Genomic DNA, 22,105 nt, shown 5'->3' with positions numbered 1-22,105 from the left:
GGGGTTTTTAATTTATTAATTCTGCGAAATGTATTGCGGATGCTCTCGCAACTGCTTAAATAAACATAGGTTTTCCAGGCAGTGTCTAGCTAAGGTTACTAGTTTGATGGAGGATGCTTTGATATAAATAGAGGTTCTGAATATTTGACATGGACTTGTTAGCAAGGCATTCATTGACATATGGCTAATAAAGGAGGGTATCTAAAGCACACAGTTGCTGGTTTTTATCTTTGTACTGAGAAAATTGAGCGCTAGGTGTACAGGAAGTGTAGCAAGCTCAATTCTGAAGAAAGAAGAAAATGTGTATCATATTGCAGTGAAATCAAGTAAGCTGTTTAACATGATTAAAAGCTGATTGACACAGTCCCTGTAATAACTGGACAATAGTATTATGTGCTAATACAATTATTCTTCTGCCAGAATGACTGAGAACATTGATCCTTCTGCTTGAACTGGAAAAGTCTTCAGGCTTTAGATCAGCCTTAACCACTATCCTACCTTTTTCTGTGAATGCCAAAGAACTTCTTTCCACCCCAAACTGAACTTGCAAAAAGGTTCATTTATGGGTTTGTCCTGATCTCAGGAGTGTCCTCTTTGCCATTCATTCCAAGGAGGCCACTAATGGCCGTCACAGATCCTGTGCTCCTTTGCAGAGCACCCTGAGAGCAGGTGCGTAATAGTGGGACTGTCTCCCTCTTTTCAAGTACATTCACTTTAAAGCTCTGATAATTGTTTACAGAATTCCCCATGGGATAGGTCTTACTTGCAGTTTTTTCTTAGTTCCAAGTGTAGGTGTAAATCTTCAGGTGGTCTTTAAAGGCTGCTGCTACAAAGGGAGCTTAAGTAGTAAATGACAGGAGTCATCTGAGTTTAAATTCTTACAGGCCAATGAGAAGCTGGTTTTAGGCATTCTGGATTTTGCTCTGAAAAACCCTCTATCAAGCTTTGATGGATTTCATAGTCCTTGACAGATTATTTTTGAAATCTGGTGACAAAATAATATCTGTTTAGAAGTAGAGCATAGATGCTTCTTGTCCTTCCTTCTTGCCAGATTTACCCATAGAGTCCACATGTTTCTTGGCTAAGTTGCAGACGTGGAGCGTAAATCCAGTCTTTCTATTGGGGCTCTTAAGGAAATAGAGTCATTTGTTCAAAACACTGTTATGTTTGGGAAACAAAATTTATAACTATTTTAGGATTTGTTTGTTAATAGAGGGACTTCTCAATTTTGTATTTATAACTAAAATGGACAGTTGTGATGAGGATGAGGACCAATTAATGCTTAAGTTGTTAACTCATTTCTAGTATAGTCTCTGTGCAATTTCATGAATGGTGACTGGAGAAACTTGTTTTCTTTTGGAATACATGTTTCTGGTAGGATTAAGGATGTATCTGTCCTCCAAAACGAAGTTGTTTTGGATATAGCTGAGAAGACATAATTTATAATACTTATGTTCCATGACTAAATGAATGTAGAGGTTAATTCATCCCATGACTCTTTTGCGTTTGGCTTATCTCATGGTAATGGTTGAATGTGGTAGGTCTTACAATATTTCAACATCTGCTGCACAGTGGAATTACAGATTACTTTGTAATTTTTTGATGGTTTTTTTCATTCTGTATGGAAGTCCATATTCCTCTTTCAGCACAGAATATGCATGACATTCTTTTAAAAGATGTGCCTTGGTTGTAGAAATATTGCTGCTTGTTGTAATGGTCCTCTGACCCGAATACTTTCAGGAAAATACGCTTACACTAGATTTTTAAAATACAAAAGGAAATATTAGACAAAGCAGAATCGTTCTGTTCGAAAAAACTTGTATAACACCAGTAGCAAGTTGCTGTGAAGCCCTTTTTCATTTGTGGTTTCCCTTTTTCATCTTTTTACTAGAACTTTGTAAGAGCAAACAAATGGGTGATAGTAAAATTCAAAGACCTCTGTAATCATTTAAAGACATTGCTATTTTAGGGACAACTGGTGATTTTAGGCAATTTAGAATCCAAATATACTTCATAATTTTCTTCATTATTACTGAAAATCCTTAATTATAATATAATAAACTTGTATGTAGCTTCTTATAGGGAGCCCATACTGATTTATGCATCACTATATATTTTTGTGGGGAATAGTTTAATGAGTTTACATATGAAGAAAGTAAAAGTTTTGGTGTCAACTAACTTGTCCATCATTCTGGGCAAAGTCTTTGTAGCTTGGATGCATCTTTTGCTAAACTTAAAATATATATTACTGTGAAAATACTTCAGAAGGTATTTGATTTTATTACTTATTTTAAGCATAAACCTCCATACTTGTGTAGAAATGGTTGAAATAAGTGGTGAAAAGTTGGTAAGGTAAATAGTAAACTCAAATGGGAAATGGTTTGTGCTATTGAATTTGATTATCCAAGACTGATTAAGCAATATATTATTTTTCTTTTCTCTCATTGCAGCCTGTGCTTTCCGTTACAATGGGCTCTCCTTTGTCTACCTCATCTACCTCCTGCTCATTCCTCTGTTTTCAGAACCCACAAAAACAACGATGCAAGGTAAGATCGTTGCTTCATTCTTCAGAATGTGTGGTGGACAGAGTACATGCAAAAGCCTTTGCATAGTGGAAGGTGAAGTTTGCCTCAATAAGTGAGCTAACTTGTAATACATACTGTAAATTCCCTGACACTCTAGTTTCACTGTACGTTGGCTTTGGTGCTGAAGGGCTTCCGACCATGATGCCATTCTTGCCCCAAGGTGCAGTAAGGCTGTCTGATAGTGTTACTGGGGGATCCTTTTTATGGCATTATTTCACCTTGAATACTGAGTGAACAATGAACTTTCAACAACACCGCCCACCCCCACCCCCCCACCCCCCCCAAGCCATCCTATCATAGATTGTGCCCCAGGTCTCAATTTGTAGTTACTTTTGAGAATTAAATTTGGTCTCAGATTTTTCATATGAGGAATTTATTTAAACATCCCTGTCATCCTAGCTTTATATAACTGCCTTGTAAAAATAAGTAAAAAGGCTTCCTGGTAGACATGACAAATAACTATCTACATCAGGCATTCAAGCATCTATGTATCGCATACCAATCAAACTTTTACAGTTTAAAATACGAAAATAATTCCGTGGACCTATAAAACAGAAACGATTTTAGAAGCATTACATTCTTGCTGTATGTAAGGGGCCTGTTTGTGTAAAGGCATGGTTTCTCGAAAGTCAAGAGAAATAGCTGTATAACAATACCAAAATTTAAGGGTTTGTGATCTGTTGGTGAGATTTGCAGTGAGGATTAAATTACAGATTATTATCTACTGGTGTGCTTTTTCACCTAGTGGCTTGTGGGATGAGATTGCCGATGGCGGTATTTCAGAGCACTAATGCTTGAATGATTCTTGTTCCTGCTTACCTGATTCTCCTTCAGACCAGTATAAAAAATAATATCACATAATGCTAAACTCAGATGGACTCTTTTGCATCTGTTCTGAGGGAAATAATGTGAAGAGTATCATTTAGAAAGAAAGCCGGTTCCATGACACCACTAATGAAAAAGAGGCATTTAAAGAGGTCCTGAAGTTACATGTCCTTATCTGTTACTGGCTTGGGCATAATTCTTCTGCTCACAAATCCATTGTCACGGCTGATGGAAAATCAGACCACTTAATCAACATAGCTCCCTGAAGAAAAGAATTGGAAAATCTGGACTCCAAGTATAGTGACATCTGAGTTTACAGGATGTCTATGAAGTTCTTACCCAAAGATACTGTCACTTTTTATGGTTTCCTGGACAACCTTAGTCTTGACTTTGTTTTGCCAGGGTGGTTTCCTAGCAGTTTAGATTTACTCCTCAATTGACATATTTTCCTATTTCCTTAGAAGAGTCTGTAGATATTCCAGGTGGTTCTTGAATCCCATGTCTGTCTCCTAAACACTGGTGAACAGAAACTGATACTCTCTTTCTTACCTGAAGAACTCACTGTGATTTGACTGAGCAATAGGTTGACACCAAACATGGAGTTTTCAGTGTATTAGCTGAATAATGACATATTTTCAAATGGTTTGTAGGCAGGTCCCCTTCTAAACATCCATTTCCATGTCTTGCCTATAGTTATGGCCATTGGTTCCCTTCCCCCAGGAAAAGAAATGTATGAAACTTTTCTTGAATTCTCTGTGAAGAGCTCTTGGAGAGTCTCAGGCCCTGGTTTAGAGCGACTGCTCAACCTGCTGTCCTTTTTCTTCATTACTGAGAAGGTGAAGAGAGGAAGCAGGAGTTTCAAAGTTGTCTGATGAACTATTCGTTAAAGCATGGCACATAGTGACAGTACCAATTAGTTTTTACAAGTGGAAGTACAACTTCTGTTGTGCTAGTTTTTACTTGTGTTTCCATTAACTGTTAGTTTGAGGAGGGAAGGAGACAACTGAAGAAAACCCTTTTGCTTCATCTGTTTGTGCATATGGTTTCTGTTGATGCAGATTTTCACTCAGTCTGTGGAGAGGGGAAGCTATATAAGGAAGAGAACTTTCTACTCCAGCTTCTATCAGGGAAAAGCAAGTCAGAGTTACATTTGTGTTGTGGAAAGTGTATCCTGACCTATCCTAATTATGACTACTCACAGTTTTACTTTTATTTTAGCTAGGATAGATGCCAATCTTTTTTAAAATCTTTGAAGGGCATACCAAAGTGATATCCCGCCACAGTGCATTTCACAGGCTGGGTTCATTTAAAAGGGAATCTGCATTGAATAAATACATTTTGCATTATATTTTGGTTTTACTTTATTTGTGGTGATTATAGTAATATCAGTTGACAGAGATACCCATTGTTCTACACAGTCTTGACACCTAAGCTAAAGGAAAAGAAGTGCAAAGGATTGCACAAGGGTAATATTATTGCTAAATGTTATTTGTAGATAGGATATGAGTTATAAATAGAGTACCAGTAGGATGTCAAGTACCTTGACAGAGCTATGAAACAAGGCAAGGAATCAGGTGAGAATTAGGGTGCTTTTGAGATCCAGTCTGTTAGTTTATAGAGTTCAAATCTTTCACTCCTTTGTGAAGAAGCCATCTTCATGTAGTATTACAGTACAGAAGTGGAAAAGGTCTGATTAGCATTTGCATTTCATACCTTAATTCTTACATTTATATCATGTGTCTTCATGTTTTTCTACTTCCCCACACCATTTTTCACCCAGTTTATACTGATCAGTCTAAAAAAATAACACATTGTCTTTTGGCAAGGATCTATACCATTTGGGTGGGCTTAGTTTGTGTTGAATGTGTAAATATTCAGTGGAGCCAGCAAAAACATAGCTGAAAAATAAATAAAGTAAGTATAAAAGGTAGGAAATCCCACTCTAGGTAAGGCTGTCTCATTTTTACAGGGGAAAATTATGAGGACAGTGTGAAAATTGAACATCAGTAAATGCCCACCTGTGAGTTCAAGTTTCTCTTAAAAGTGCTGAAGGTGGGAGTTGAGAGGGAAGTACCCCAGATAATACGTAATTGCCCTGTTGTTTTTGTGTGTTTTGCTGCCTCACCTGTGCCAGAAGTGATTGACAGGATAAAGAGGCATTTTCTAGATGTCAAAGTCCTAATTCTCTCCTTTTTAGAGTCTAAAAAAGTCTGATTTGATTAAGACTAATTCCCTGATTTGATAGACACTAAATTATCTAGATTGCATCATTGATGGTAGCAATCTTTCTTCAGAGGAAAAATGCTTTCTTAGGACATTGGATAGTTTCCCCATATTGTGTGGCATATTGCATTACACTTCTCCTGAATATCGTATTACGATGTGTTCAGGAGAATTAATTTCTTTTATAAATTCAATATTTCTGACTGTAACAATTTTTGACCCACCTTTTTTAATTGTGTGTGTATGTGTATAGGTGTATCTTTCTAGAAAATGTTGAGGATGGAAAAGAAAGGGGAAAACTATAACTATTTTAGCTAAAATCATCTAAAACACCAATAAATCAGAGTCAAAAATTAAATAAAATAAACTTTATTTTAAAAAAAACCCCAGCAACCCTATAACAAAGCTTACTATGTGGCTATATATTTTTGTCTTTTTTTTTTTCCTTTCTGTCACTTAAATAATATTTTTGAGTCTTCTAATTCTGTTTTATTCAAGTTGTTTTTTTCCTGAAATCTTGCTTCCTTTGATTAAGTCTTTTTTTTATTCTTTTGAATGTTCTGGTCTCCATCCACTAAGCTTTTCTTTCCTCATCTCCTCCTGGCTCAGTGAACTCCCTGGTTACAGTCTCTGACCAACATTCCTATCTCTTGCACTTCCATCTATTTTCCCAAATTATTACCTTGAACTTTCCAGTGAATTTATGCAGGCTCTCTCCACAAAACTTAAGGGTTTTCCAGGCTATAGAATTAGAAATTAGTCTGGAATGGACAGTGTCAGTCTAGATTAATCTTAATTCTGACAGAAACATAAAAGGTTATAAACACTGGGAAAAAGAATTTTTTCCCTTTTTGTCCCCTTAAATATTTAATCTCCTTTAAAAAAATAATTACTAAGAGAAAGTAATATTATTCCTTAATCATGGAGGTAAGGCACAGTCTCCTGTCTTAGCATGTGTTCAGTACATTTGTTGTAAGATACTAACTGCCAGGTGAAAATACCAACCTCTTCTAAAGTATAGGAAACACCTCCTTCAGTTAGAGTTGAAACGCTGAGTTATTTAAAATTTAACTGAATGTGTTGTTTACAGAAGTAGTACTTAATTGTCCATGTAGCTGGCTCAATAGGGCAAATATATTAATGAGCATTTATGTGCAGCTGAAAATATATTTGGTTAACTCTCTTGTTCAGCTCTATCTATTATTTATAATCCTTGAAATCACTTATTACAAAGCTGATTAAACAGAAAATCATACTACTCTGCATGAAGCAACCATGGAAAAATAAATTCATTGCAAATAAAATTTCTTGTCTACAGGAGTAATTGAAAACTTGACTAATTTTTCAAGGGTTGCTGACGGGAACTGCTTTTGAGGCAGATACCTCTTTGCATGTGTTGTAAAGCCATGTGATTTTGGCAGTGATTTTCTGTATGAATTAACTCCAAAATTAACAACTGATTGGATACCTAGTTCTCCGGATATGACAGGCAATAAACTGTGCAGTAGCCTAGTTTCTAACTTCTTTGATTGTGAGATTGTTAAATCAGTCATCTTTTTTCTTTGCGTCTAATGTCTACTGTAATTATGTCCTTGTCCTTAATAAAAGCTTGTACATGCTGTTGTTCTAGAAATAATAAAGCGTTTGTCCTGTTTTGGGCCAATGGCTTTTAGCAGTACTAAATAACTGTTTTATTTGACTTTTTTTCTGTAATGAATGTGAGTTTGCATTTAGTTGGTTTTGTTAACGTTCCTTTATTTAATTTCATGATTTCTGATTAATAAGACTCTGTAGCCAGTCACCATGTAAATCAAAAGGAAAACAAAGGGGGAGGGATCAGTTAATTTCACATATGGATTAGATTTTGCTGACTGCTTGTGTTAATGGCAAAAAGAATGGGATTGCTTCTGAATTAAGATACTGCTCAATATGACAAAACTTTTATCTCTTCCGGACTGAATAAATGAACTTGGCACAGCACTCAGATCAGTAAAAATGGTGTTTTAAAAATGTGTAGATTGATAAACTGATGAACAATATCCAAATGATAATTGTTAATTGAGCATTATTTTGAGCGTGGATGAAACCATGGTGAAGAAATGGAACAGTAGAGTTTGTTTTGCAGATATGAAAGGGCTTGTGATTTGGAATAATCTGCACAGAATTGCAAGATGCAGAAGGGTTACAGTGACAAATTTGGATCACCAAATATAGCTGAAGACATTTCAGGGGAATATTGATCCAAATGAATATGGCAAAAATTTTTATACAAATGTTATTTTGATCTCCCTATGTGAACAATGCTCCTATATGTATACTCATCACTTGTATAATGCATCTGTTTTATTAGCAATCTTTATACACTCAGCTGCACTAGTTTTCTGGAGTTTCATGCTAACATTAGGCATTTGACTTCAGGCATCTAACTTAAATGTTCAAGTTACGAATTGGGTAATCCTATATATTTACTGAAGTAGGCTCCTCATGACGGTGCTTAGAGTTGATCATTTAAGCCTCCAGTGCGTCCAAAAATCTTAAATTAGATGCATAATTTTAGACTTCATCTACATTGCATGGTATTAAGACTTCTGAACAAAATAAGGAGCTTAAGTGAACATTGTCATGTGATTCTCATGAAACAAAAAGGATTGTTAACCTTTTAATTGTAAATTCTTAAACTGAAAACTTCATGGTTGAATGGTTTGTAGTAAAAAGTGGACTTTGTTAGTGGATATTCTGCTCTGAAAGAGCTTCAGTTTTTCCAAGATTTTCTGAACATTCATTGTGAGTGACCTGCTGCCCGAAGTGATTTTCAAATTACATGAAAATAACTTTAAAAACCCCCAAACAAACCAAATCTCTGATATTGAGATATATGTTTAAAAAAAGGTTTAACAAAATTCCTCTCCCTCATTAGTCCTGTTAAAACCATGCCCTACTGATGACAAATGTCATACTTAAAGCTGTAATACAGGTCAGTCCACGAAGAATGAAACATTTAAAGAATGTACCATCCTAATGTATTCACTAACAGATATATTGGAGTAGACTTTAATATGTACTGCTATGAAATAGTGATGTTTCAATCTTAAGTGTCTTTCTCTGTATCAAAAATGTGAAAAAGATCCTTGAAGCTTTTGGTCTTTTAAGCCAATTCTACTATTTTTCACAGCAGTGTTATTAATAGGATTTGATGGAAAACACAAATCATGTAGCTAATTTGGGTTCTTTCACTTGGTTTTCTTAAATTAGACGCATAAAGAATCAATTTGTAGTTTGGGAATACAGACTTTGATTTTGGAAAAACTTGCTTACATGGTTTCTGTTGCCTGCTTTAAACAGATTGAGTTGAATGTGCATTTTAAGCTTACAAGTCTGTTACTGCTTCAGTCTAAGGTGGTTTTAGTTCAAGCAGTTGGAGTTCATGACTGTTTTTACTTCTGACTTATAACAGTTATATCGCCTACTATTTGTGTATTATTTTGGAGGCACTGTAGCTGGACTACTCCAAACAGGGGGTAACAGCTCACCTAGTTTCACCATCTGAAAGTGCAGCCAAAACAGAGTTACTTATTTTGTGCATCTGAGGTGTATGATTGCAATCCTATTCAACCCTGCAAGGGCTAAAAGCTGTACCTGTTTACTGGATTTTTAATAGTATTGATGAGTTGTACACTGCACTTCTGTGCTTCAAAGCAGTTTTCTGTCATGTCTGCCAGAATAGACATTGACAGGCCAAAGATCTAGTCATGTTCTAATCTCATTATAAGTTGAAATGTGTGAATTAGCTACACTGGGAAGGGATGTTTTAAAACATGTTTAAAACATAAGACATGTTTTGATGAAAAATCTTAATAGTTTTGTGTGGTACAACTTTAGTTTTGACCTTTTCCTCTTTAGATTTACTGTATGTTTACATGGTTTTGAGAAGAGTTTCACCCATGCTTTACCTGTGTAACCACAAACATGATTTTCTTCTTTTTTTGAAAATGATTTGTTACCTGTTGTCCTTAAGTGCTCGGTAGAAAGTACTCTGGGCAATAATAGAGATGCTGATCAAAGGGGGTGGAAAAACTCTTTAAGATGCCTTTGAAACTACTGAGTTTCTTTGTATAAGCCCAGAGCATTAGTATGAAGATTTATTTATAACTCAGAAAATGCTTTTCAGCAATTAAAAATGGGATTTCTACTGGACTGGGCATGTGTTTTTCTATGGAAGCGTGCCAGGCTGCTACATAAACATCCTCTGGCTCAAAATACTCCATCTCAGCTAGGTCTCTCTACTTCCAACATCGTAAGTTTTCTCTTGGGAGTGAACAATGGAGCACGTTATTTATAATCAGTAGGCCAACTCCTGAAATACTTATTCATGGAAGTTTTAGCAATGGATGAGTGAAAATGAAGTGATACCTTTACATTAACCAGCTTCAGAAATCCTCTTGCATCTTAGAGCCAGACAACATTTCTGTTAATGATACTGTGTTCTTTCTCACTATTAATTATCAAAACATTTTCTTATTAAATTAATTAACTAAGTGAAAGTGAACTCACAAGAAGCATTGCACTGACAGCACTGGGTACAGAAATCTTGTACCTGTCTTACATTGTTGCATATGATAAATAATACCTCTGTGTTTCTCACTGCCATTCCCACATTGGGAACAATGCTGTTCCCAAGTAGGGTATTCCACTCTAAGAAGGTAGAGTCCAGTTCCTGGACAGTTTTACTTTTTGGCTTCCACAGAAGAAATTGTAAGCAGGGATTCTCATTAAGTGGTTGATTAGATGATGTGTCACGCGTTTGCATTATATTTTATTATATGAGTGCTGGCAATCTTTTTGGACCTGGGTATGGCAGAAACTCAGCAGTGTGCTGATTAAAGCCTTGCAAACAAAGCAAAGCCAATAGAGTTGGGGCGATGAATGAAGAAGCCAGGAGGAGAAGATAACAAGAAATCTATTTTAACTTACAATTAAGTAATTGATATGGGCTTTTTCATGTGGTTATCAATGACCATGGGTCTATGGAAAGAATCAAATGAGAAGAAGGATAGTGTTCTTGGTACAGAGTGCAAGAATTCTTCAGAGGGCTTTGAAATAAAGGTGCTTTCAATTAGACTGGTGTGAATTTTTTGGAGATGGTGATGGAAATACTAAATTAAATGGTACAAAAGCCATTTTAAAGGGCCTTGACACTATCACAGGTTTAAATTCAGAAAACTCTTTGTGCAACTTAGCACATTTATAGCTGCATTAGATTTTTTTATTATTTAGTTTCTTTTAAAGCAATATTTCTCCTTAGATATTGAATACTTTTTGTTTTAGTAAGATAGTTTAGGTTGATCTGGAAGTGATTTCTTTAATTATTTTAATGTTTTAAGTTGATCGCAAGTCTATTCCCTGCCCTGGTGATAGTCAGCTTCAGACTGAATATGTCGTTGTTTAATTACCATTTTTAAATTTAACTCTAGCAGTGAGTAAAGAACTGGAGCCAAAACAAAGCTCCCTTTTCACCCCAAGGTATAGGTAAATGCAAATTTATTTAATGGAGAATAATTCAGAGGCACAGATAAGACCTCTCAGAAATTTTTATTCTTGACAGTAACTCAGAAAGCATTCTTTCTTTTTTTTTTTTTTCCCCTCAATTCAATAGGCTGTATGGAACACTGAAATAGTATCAATGTTACTTTATACAGCTTGTGAAGATTACTTTTTTAGCCTGTCCTTTGCCTTCCTCTTTGTTAAAATCATTGCAAATTAGTCAATTTTATTCCTTTCCAGGAAGTATGTGTAAAATAAAACTTTTATTACTGTTACATTTGGAAGGTGAAAGTACAGAAATGGGAATCTAATCTAGGAACAATATGGTAGATTAAGAGAGTTTGCTATAAGCTGGCATTCCTCCCAGATAACAGTACTAGAGTCTAAGGAGAAATTTCTGCCATGAGTTAGAGTGAGACAAGGGCAGAAAGTATGCTTTAGACCCAGTTGTAAAGTTGAGTGCTAACAAGAACACTGTCCTGAATGTGCACATTCTCAAACCTGGGGTCTGATGTAGGTTTACTGTGGATGTGAAAGGACTTTAAACTCGGAATGACCTTGTGGCATGGTTTTAAATTGAATTCCATAGTGAAATTATGAAAATGAAGTTTACAAAATCATATAAAAATAGCAGCATCTTAGGCTGTAAAATATCGAATATGCGTCATGTAGTTCTTCAATCCTAATAGTGCTTAGTCAGCCCACAGATTTTGATGGAAAGAGAATGGTGCTGAGTATGCCAGGAAAGCCAAACTAAGAATTTGTTCTCTCCTCTTTGTCCTGAAACATGAATTTCTCTGAGTAAAATTGCTCTTTTTTTTGGTGTTGTATCTGTAAATGATTGGAAAGTCTCAGAGTTTTTTATGTGTTGGTTTTGACGAGCAGGGATGTATACTATTTTTTGTTCATTGACATAATGTTATGTGCATTATTTGTGTACATCTCAGCTAGGATCCACATGTTTGAAATACAGCTCTGACTGCAGAGGAGTCTTGGTGGCAAAAACTTGTAATGGAAGTTGGTTGTTGCTTGTAAGTGTGATAGCTTATTTTTTTCTGGCAACATTTTGGAAGCAGGCTTAGCTTTTAGATATTGACAAAGGAGGCAGTTTTCTTGATCCCCCTTCTGCTGTCCACTGTAGCTGTGACAGTACTTCAGCCAGGCTGACTTCTTAGCAGTGTGGTAGTGCGAGATGCAAGACTCACCTGCCTGCTGCTGCTCAGCCTGCACAGCAGGCCAGTAAGCATACAGCCAAATCCTTCCCTAATGCAACCAACTTCTCAAACAATTATTGACTTGTGAAGAACCAGTGTTAATTTAAAATTGGGTTTGGAGGGACTAAGGACGTCAGAGAGAGTTGTTCATCGCTATTATGATTCAAAGTTAAAAAACAGTCTTTAAAGTTTTCTTAACCTTAAGCGCAAAGTAAGTTCAGGGAAACTAGATGGTGACTGAAGAGCTCAAGCATTTGAATGTGGTGACATTGTCTAATTAAAAATGTATTAACCTTTCTAGAACTCCCATCTTAAGCACTGGTGGCTTTTAGGGGTGAACTCCAGACCTAACTTGCTGACCAGCCACTCCCATAAAAAAAATTTAGAATAAACAGAGTTTGCAAGGAGTGAATAAAAGTGGAATAATCTGTAAAGAAACCATCTTAGAGGTCAAGAATTGTTCAGATGAAATGGAATTTGCCAGAAATCAAGCTGAGTTAAACTCTGCAAAGGAAACTGAAACAAGGAATAAAAATGCATTTAGCTATATGAATATAAAATAATAAAAAACATGGCTGGTAATACAATAGGGATGAAGTAGGAATTAAATATTGTTGAGGTATGGTCATAACTTTAAACAGGAGTCTGCTTCAGTTTTAAAAAGCAAAACTACTGTATGTGAAGGAAAAGTAAGACCCAATGACTTTAAATGCTTAAATTTAAAGGCTGAATAAACTCCCTTCTGAAAGTGAGTGTGATACCCTAGATTGAAGTATGAAGAAATTGTCTTAAATAATGAAAAAAATGGGAAAGATCTTGCATGATCTCCTGTGAATTCGTATTTTCCAAGTTTTGGAATACATGTAGAAGAGAAGAATAAATAAATATCTTGAAGCAACTGGAAAAAAGAGATTAAATGAAAAAGGCTTTTCTAAAACTAGGCTGTGCTAAACAACCAAGATGGATAATGTTTTGATAAGGTGAATTCAGACTAAGTGCCAAGAAGGACTCTGTGGTGACTGAAGCAAAGAAAGATATTAATGTACAAGAGTAAGAAAGAAATAGCACATCTCATATATTTTAAAATAACTTCTGGACTTTTTCAGTCTGCAAGGGGAAATTATTGTTTTGGATTTGGGGATATTCAAGATGAAGAAGAAAGGCTTTTGGGTTAAATGTGGATGCTGACACACCATCTACGGACTGGGTATAAATGGTGGACCATAGATTAGGACTTTCCTAGGTGTCAGCTTCTAATAAAAACAGTAAGCATAAAGAGCCATCTCATTTTTAAATGGAATATGATACGTTTATGAACCAGAATATATCCTTTTGTCACCTGTGATGGTGAGAAGTAGAATTGGTGACCCAGGTGATGCCTCTAAATCTGTGTTACCCAAATCATTTGCTCGATGTCACCAGCAAACCTGTATATAAATGGTAACAGTAAGATGATCTGCGAGGTTTCCTGTCCATGTGTCGAGTGGTTTGGGGAGGATTAGTGGGTTAAGTTATATTAGGTCCGAATAACAGTTGCAGACTTGAAACTTTCTGGAGTCTTGATTAAGGTCATGGACAATGTTGGGAGACCTTGGAGCATTACTGTGGTCATCAGTATTGTGTTCAAGAGTTCAAAAGTCAGACCTCAAAGTTCTTTTATGCTATGGGAGGGGTTTTCTTAGAGCATTATATTTAGGTTTGGAAAACAAAAGAGTAGGAAGAATATAAAGCATATTTTGGGCTTTCCTGTTGTCATTTCTAATACCACTGTGTGTTAAACAACAGTGTCTCATTATGCTGTCATAAAGGAAGAGAAGGAAAAGCCAGTAAACTATTAGGTATGCATTTTTATTATTATGACCAAAATGTAGGTGAGAGGAATTCCAATAAAAGCACTGTGCAGTTTTTTTACAGGCAGTGCAGCTGTTCCCATTTATTCTACTATTGCCTTGTTTGAAGGCAGTCACGCTACAGTAAAAGCATGTCCTGAATCCACCACACAATACTTCAGTCAACCAGATGATATCTGAAGAAACATTAAGAAGTGAGCCCTGGACTGTATTAGCCAGCAAGGCGGGTGATGGCATTAGCATCATGCAGTGCCTTGGCACTAGCTTTTTGCAATGAATTACACTCTGGTAATACCAGAAATTTGTCCACTGAGGTAAACACAATTTCTTTTAAAGTCATACATAATCTATTTTTCTTCTGTGTTTTTTCTTCTTGTCTTACCTCATTTTATTTCAGATAGGTTCTGATCAGCAAGAGAGGACCTACTGTATCCCTCAAATTGAGTGCTGAGCATGGATTATTTTTTTATTTATTCTGTCCTTCTTCCTCACACATGGTAGAGTGTGTACGTCTTTTGACAGGAGAGTATTATGACAGAAAATAAGACTGGCTTTAGACCACAGTAGTTGGTAGATGTCGACCTCTTTTATCAGACTTCAAAGCTGAGCCTGACTTCTTGTGGATGGTCCTGTGTCTATAATGGATTTGAATCCAGAGTCTGAATCCCCAGGAGTTTGGAAAGCTTGAGGGTAGATCTAGATTGGTGTTGCTGCTTTGCAGATTAACACTGTACTTTCATGTCACAGTGATCCTGAAAGACTGTCTCCACTATAAGAAGTACTGTGGCCTTTTCTTTTACTTCTCTTGAAGTGGTCTGACTTCCTTTCTCCTTGTTAGTTGTGTGATTTAATATGTTTGTTTCTTGATCACCTAGTGCAGCGATTTCTGTTCCTACTGCTTTGTTCCTTTCATGAGCACAGAATTACCTTGAATTATCTCTTGGTGCTAAGCAGATGGACAAGAAGCTGGGAGAGCAGGACACATGGATACTATTTATGAACTGTTTTTTTACACAGATTTTGAGAGTAAAAGGAGAATTAGGTAGCAAGTTCTTGACTGTTTACTGGTTGTACTGCTGATTGTTCTGAGATCTTTCTGTACTGCATTGGTTCAGCATCTGGCATCTTCACCTAGACGAATATCTGCATAGGTGGTATAGATCTGGTACCCCACTCAGCCTGAGAACCTGTCTGGCCTCTATGGGCAAAGAGCAAGTACTGGAATTGAACCTCATGCCTGGAAACCAGAATACAGGACTAGTCATGGTTCTTAGTGTCTCGGTCCTCTAGGGCACCTTATCATCTATACAGTTTCTAACCTGAAGGTGCTTCTCTTAATTTCCCTGTTTTGTGCAGTACTAGCTGCAGGTTGCTGTCAGAGGCACAAGGAAGGTTTTCAAATCATTGGGAACATGTAGGTGGAAGAGGAATGTCACTTCTTCCTGCTATTGTCTGAACCGTAGGCAAGCTGCCTGGGGTTGCAATCACAGGGACTGAATTTACAGCAAGAAAAGCTTGGGTTAAATTATTCATGATAATGCTTTCTGTCACTACTGTTTATATTCCAGTGACAGTTAATATGGGTTGGACTTATAAGTAAAATAAATAGATAGCATTTAGCAGGGTGCTCAGGCCCCTGGGGTGGGGTGGGGTGGGGTGGGTGGGTGAGCATGTATGTGTGGAATGAGAGGCTGTAACAAGGTGCTGATACATTTGTCTTTACATGCCAAGAGCAGCACCTGATTTGGTCATTAAGCAAGAGGTTGTCCATCAAATATTTATCATGTGGGCATTTCAAAAGGCTTTTAAGTGCCCATGTGAACATCAGTGATCAGCAGGAGGACAGAAGTTTTTGGAGTGTTTTCTTTTTTCTTTCTAATGTATGTGTGAGGGCTTGTGCTGCTATTTCAGTGATAGCTCATTGACATTATGTTGAGAGTGAGACACCAGATGTGCTTTAAAATGAGTGGGCTTTTTTGTCAACACAGAAGAATAAAATGTGTCCTCATAGAAAGCACCCCTTTTTCAGAGCAAGGATGTTTAGCTGGTCAGATTTTGCTCACTGCTTTGATTTCTGCTACTTCCGTGGATCTGGTTTATTGCATCTGTCTTAACAACTAAAGAACTGTTTTCTGGGAAATAAATAGTTCCATGACAAAGATGTATTGTAGTGAGCAGCTGTTTCACTGTAATGGGAGCCTTAATTGAAAGGATTATTGCAGCAAAACGTTTCTAGTTGTTTGTGTTGGATGATGTGGCTGAGAAGGATAGAATATAGTAGCGAATTTCAAACAAGAATATCTGCTTTGCTTTCTGCTAGATCTTCAGGGTAGCAAGCCTGAAGATCAGTTCACTCCCTTGGGACCAAATCTGCTGACCTCACTCAGGGAAAACTCCCACTAGCAGTGGGAAATTTGCTTCTGTAAGCAGCGCAGGAAGTGCCCTGTAATATATTAAGAAACCAAGTAAGCCCATAAGAAACCAAACAAAAGGCATTTAAAAGCATTCCCATTACTTATGGAGAGAAGGAAGCAGAAAATTAATATGCACATGCTCCATAATTAACATTTAAACTCTGGTCTTAATGCAATTTAGAGGGAGCTGTGAACTCTTGAAAATGAAGCTGTTGGTGCAGATGCAGAGCTAGGTGTGCAGCTTCTCATTACTCAAATGTTTCTGTTCTGCCTCCGGATGAAGTGGGGAACTTTAAAATGCATCCCCCCCCCAGCAGATTTGTTAACATCCTGTTATAATTCAGAGCAGAGACCTGAATCTGGTTCTCCTGTGTCCTACGTGCGCTCAGCTAACAGTGCCTTTTTGCTATCCCTCCTCTTCTCCTCAACTCCCTCCCCTTAAATATTTGATTATTCTTGCAAAATGGAGTTGCTCCAGTACCCAGTGCTTTCCTAGCATCCAAGCAGTCATTGCACTCGTCCAGGGAAGTATGAGAATTTCAAGATGCTGAAGGTTTTCTCTCCTTGAGTTATATGACAGTGGCATGTAATGGGCTTGTGAATCATGTGAAATAGCAGCAGCTACATAGATATGTGGTGTCTTCCCAATCCACTCTCCCATAGCCTAGCTTTCTGTCTTTCCTCATTAAGTGTTCATCATCATCGTCATCATAAAAGTCAGTACAGAAACAGTAAGTCTGAATGTGTGCCTATTTGATAGATAAATTTTGGTTTGAAGAAATTAAGAAAAATGTTCATTTAGATTCAAGGCACCAACTTGAATGTTCCTGTGCTACTTTAGAGTATGTGTGCCTGTAAAGCTCCTTCTTTTATTCTTTTTTTCCCCTTGTTTTAGCATGTAACATGCATGACTCAGGCTGGTACTGATCGTTATTTTAAGGAAAACCAAAGTGATATATTCAGTGGTTTTCATATTTAAATAATATTTAAGATAATCGTAACAGAGTTCAGTAGATCTCAAAATTCTCACTTCTTCAGACCATTTGAATATAATCTTGATTCACTTAACTTGGCCAGGAAAATAAGTTGTCTCCTTTTTTGAGATCTCTCAGTGAAGAAAAGCTTTTTGCAAAGCAAAAACCAGAAACGCAGGGAATGAGGTTTTTCTCACAGTTGTGCGGTAGTCATCTGGATTATATTCTATAAATGTGGGTGGAACAACAACATTAATGACTAAAACCGATCAGGTTATGCAAGCTTGTGTAAAACCTTTTAAGAACTAAGAAATGTTTTCAACATTATTTTGTGATTTTCGTTTGTTTTTTGAAAAAAATCCATGGTGGAAAATAGGAAGGGGGATAACACTTCCAGATTTGTTGTGTTAAATTGAGGGGGGGAAGCTTGAAAATCAATGAAAAGACAGGGGAAATTGTAGGTTTTTGTGGCCAAAATAGCATTTTATCTTTCTTTGCATTAAATACTCTTAGGAACTTTTTTTTTTTTTGTGGGGGGGGAGTGGGTTGGAAGTAATTCTGTACTATTCATTCTGATAACGTGATGTGATGCTTGTACAAGAATCCAAAGGAATTTACTCCTACTCTGATATTTTTTCCCCTTCTTTTTATCAAGAGACAAAAAAGAATATATAGCCAAAAGTAATGGAGCGATTCGTCACATACATAATGGTCACATGTAAATGAAGTTGTAAAATAAACAGTAGCTACAACACACAATCCTTCCATTTTTACTTCATTTTAAAAACTCACTCCTTTGGAAAAACAATGAACGGGTCTGCAAGGAAACGCAAGATTAGTTTAACTTACCTTTTAAATCCTTTCTTTGTTCATTCATAAAATTCTGTGGCAAAGCTGCTGAGGTCATTGCCTTCCCCTGTCTCACACAGGGCTCTAACAAATTCTGAGCCTGTTCTTTAACTGATCTTTCTGGGTGCCCTGTGATTAAATTCTGGGAAATTACTAAACTATGAGTCATGTCATAAAACCCAATTAGTGGTTGGTTGACAGTTTGTCTCCCAACTGAAGCCTCCAAGTTCTGTTTAATACCACATCAATATACAGGTTATTGCTGGCAAATGGCTTGAGTTTATTTTGTAGAAGAATGTTGTGCAAGGTCACAAAGTTTATGTTGGATTACTGCTAACACTAAACCAGCTTTGTTTGAATGGGGCGCACTGTCCCTTTTGGCTTCATGTGTCTAGTCCTAATGCATATTGAAGTGTCGGGATGAGTGGGGAAAATCAGCTTTTGAAAAGAAAACTTTTTTTTTTTTTTTTTTTAATAAATTATCTCCTATTGAGGTTTTTTGTTGGTTGGTTGGTTGCCTTTTTGGGTGTGGGGTTTTTTTGGTTTTTTTTTTTTTTTTTATATACAGCTTTTTCCTTCAGCAGTAGCTTTTTGAGAAGATCAGAAGCTTCACACGGAAGTTACTTCTGCAAGGTGGCATTGTTGTGTCTTTTCCTCCCCTAGCTCCTCTGGGTGGTATGTAGCTGCAAAATTTCAGGGTGGTCCCTTTTTCGTCTTCCTCTCCATGAGGAGGAAGGTCAGGCAATAAACTGCAGTGCTCCTTTGGGATCACACAGGGAGGAGAACTCCAAGCTGGTGAAAGCGTACTCTTGTCCTGGATGGATCTGTGCACTACTTTGACTTTTTGGCTAATGACACTGTGATCCAACAGATTTAAGTACAGCCTGGCTTTGATACCATACATGCTATACAAGTTAATTAGTGGGGTGATCTTGCTGAGTTAAGTCTATATCTTTCATCAGCAAAATTGGACTGGAGAGGTTAGGGTATGAAACACTTTTAAAAGTGAAGAAATAGAAAAGAAAAATAATAATGAACAATTTTGGGGTGGTATTGAAGGTTTCTTTTCTTTTTTCCCCCCTGAAGGTTGGTGATGTACTTTCACTTAATAACTAGTAGCATGTTCTTAGGCAGAGTACTTTCCTTAAAAAATTCAAAGCATAAAGGCGGCTAGTGGAACATTTTAAGATGCCTTCATAAAAAATGAAAGATGAAAAAAAAATTTGTATTTGAGGATTTAATTTTAAATGTAGTAGATTTATAAATAATAATATGTATAAACATAAAAATATAATTTGTACATAAACTTCTAATATATAGATTATTTTTTTAAAAGATGAAATTGTAGATTCCTCAGTTTATAGGCTGTGTTATAAAAAACTGTTACTAGAGCAAGTCCAGTTCACAAATAGGAGGGGCTATGATGACAAATAATTATGTAAATATAAAGCTGATCATAGGCCACTTAACACCTTCCATTATGTAAGTTTATAACACAGAACAAAATCTTATTTAAAAGTGCTTTGGTCTGGAATAGATGTGCTAAATGTTATTTTTCACATTAGCCATGAGAAAGTTATATGACTGTCTTTGCATTTAGTTTATAATAGATTTTTTGCCTTCTGTTTACAGCTAGCAATCTGACTCCATATAATCAGTGAGAAAGTGATAAACAGAAGCCTTCAGTAAGAAAAAGTTTAGTCCATAATGGAAGCATTTGCTTTCAAGTGGAAACCAGAATTTATTAACTTTTTTTTTCTTTTTTTCAGATGCAGGTACCGGCATCTAAAAAAAAATTTTGGTTGCATGTAGATACTGACAAGCAGAAAATGCAGCCCTCATTCAGTTTTCTCTGATCTTGGCTATAGTTCTTTACAATTTTAAGTCTTGCAAGCTGTAGTATTATGCAATCAGAGCACCGAATTAGTACTGAGCGAGCTGCACTGAAGTGTAAAGGTATGTTAAGCAGTTAAATGGTTAGCTTGGCTCCTGAAGCTACACTGCTGCTGCAACTTTTACTGCTCCTCTTGGAAATTTAGCTTAAATGTCCTTACGATATGCTGTCCTCTGCTGTACAGACACTCTGCAAGGGGGAGAGGGCTTGTCACTCACCGCACATTGTATGGGAACCAGGGGGAAAACTATGCACTGCAGAGCTGGGAGAGCAGAAGATCTCTCAGTCTATTGTCTTAGCTGTGAATCCCCTGCGTACTCACTACACTCAATTACTTTGTACTTGTAGAAATGTTCCCATTATGTTATGATCTCCAGCTCCTCATCTTAATCAGGCCTTAATAGTGTTGTGTTTTTGCTGTGGCTGTTTCACATGCTTTTATCAAGAAGACGTTGTCTATATTAGACCATTCTAGAGAGTGTAGTGCACTCATCACCACCACCATGACGACTGTACTTGGACTTAGCCCTATGTTTTTGTTTGGGTTTGTCATATATATTTTACATTGGGAAAATAACTCTAAGCTATTATAGTTCATTATTATTTATAATAGAGTTATTACAAAAATGTGTAAGGTGCTGTATGGTCTCATAGGCCAATATACTTTCTGCCACAGACAGTTTACTAACTAGAAATTGATGAGATGCTAGAATTCATCACTTAGAAAGGATGCTTTTTGTTGCTTAGATGATTCCAACTGGATATTTATAGAAGATGTGTGTTTAGGCTTTTAGATTGTTTGCATCAAGACCTCTATAGGAAAGGCATAAAACATCGTTACTGGCACACCTGCATGGTTGCAGTACATCAACTGTGCCTTAACATAACTAGAAGTTGTCTTCAAATAGATACATTTGTAGATATGTTTGTGTAATTTCAGTTTCCATATCCCTGGTATAAATATAGACAACAATAGGCATATTATTACATATGATCTGTGTAAATAAAGTTTAAAGAAGCTAGTTGTTCTGTTACTTCAGGAAAACATGAACAGCACCCTGACAAATAATATCCACATGAGGAAGAACTCTGCTGCATGCTTGGAGAGCCCTGCTTGCTCTTTGATGAAGATTGTTCTTGTTCTGACTGTGCAACAGAACTGCAGATGAGGTAATTTAGCATGACCAGGGAATCAAGGAGTATGATTTCAGATGGGTCTTCTGAAGTGAAGCCACTAAGACAGTGTTTAATAGTTTGCAGATGCTTTGCTGAACAAACTATCAGTCTTTGTCTAAAAGGAATATTGTGTAGGTCTGAGGTTTCCTACCAGAACTTCACTTGTCATGTGTTTGTGTGTTGTTTTTTTTCCCCAAATAAACTAATTCTGAGAATAATCCACATTCTTTTTCTTTCCAAATTCTTCAGGATACATGGATTTTCCCTACTCTGAAAAGCTCTTCCTATTAAAATCACAAATGTGCACCCACATGTAAGAGAAGAGGATACAGAAAATGTGTTTAATTTCTCTTGCAGGGGCTGGTTTTGTTCCTTGGGTTGTGTGGCTTTTCATTTTTTACTGTGGATCTTCTAATTCGTAGATTTCTGTTGGTCAGTTTTACTTTCTTATTCCAGGTAAAAAATATAATAGAATCAAGCTGAAGTCCTCTGCAAATACTTTGAGACCAGTAGCAAAAGTTAGGGTTGTTTGCAGTCCACTGATATTTAGAATATGTGTT

At 36.6% G+C, this 22,105-nt stretch overlaps 1 protein-coding gene across 9 annotated transcripts in view; it reads left to right on the top strand.

Annotated features, from left to right (window-relative positions):
• Nucleotides 1-22,105, top strand: part of PIEZO2 (piezo type mechanosensitive ion channel component 2) — a 314,600-nt gene that overhangs the window by 53,325 nt on the left and 239,170 nt on the right. For all 9 annotated transcript variants that reach the window (XM_074899237.1, XM_074899233.1, XM_074899236.1 and 6 more), the window contains exon 2: nucleotides 2,451-2,546. In XM_074899237.1, coding sequence (XP_074755338.1) covers nucleotides 2,451-2,546 — 96 coding nt within the window. The remainder of the gene's footprint in view (nucleotides 1-2,450; nucleotides 2,547-22,105) is intronic.

Source organism: Athene noctua, chromosome 2 (assembly GCF_965140245.1).
Source record: "Athene noctua chromosome 2, bAthNoc1.hap1.1, whole genome shotgun sequence".
In the NCBI taxonomy this organism is placed as follows: Eukaryota; Metazoa; Chordata; class Aves; order Strigiformes; family Strigidae; genus Athene; species Athene noctua.
The sequence above is the reverse complement of the archived record's forward strand: the minus strand, read 5'-3'. Positions and strand labels throughout refer to the sequence as shown.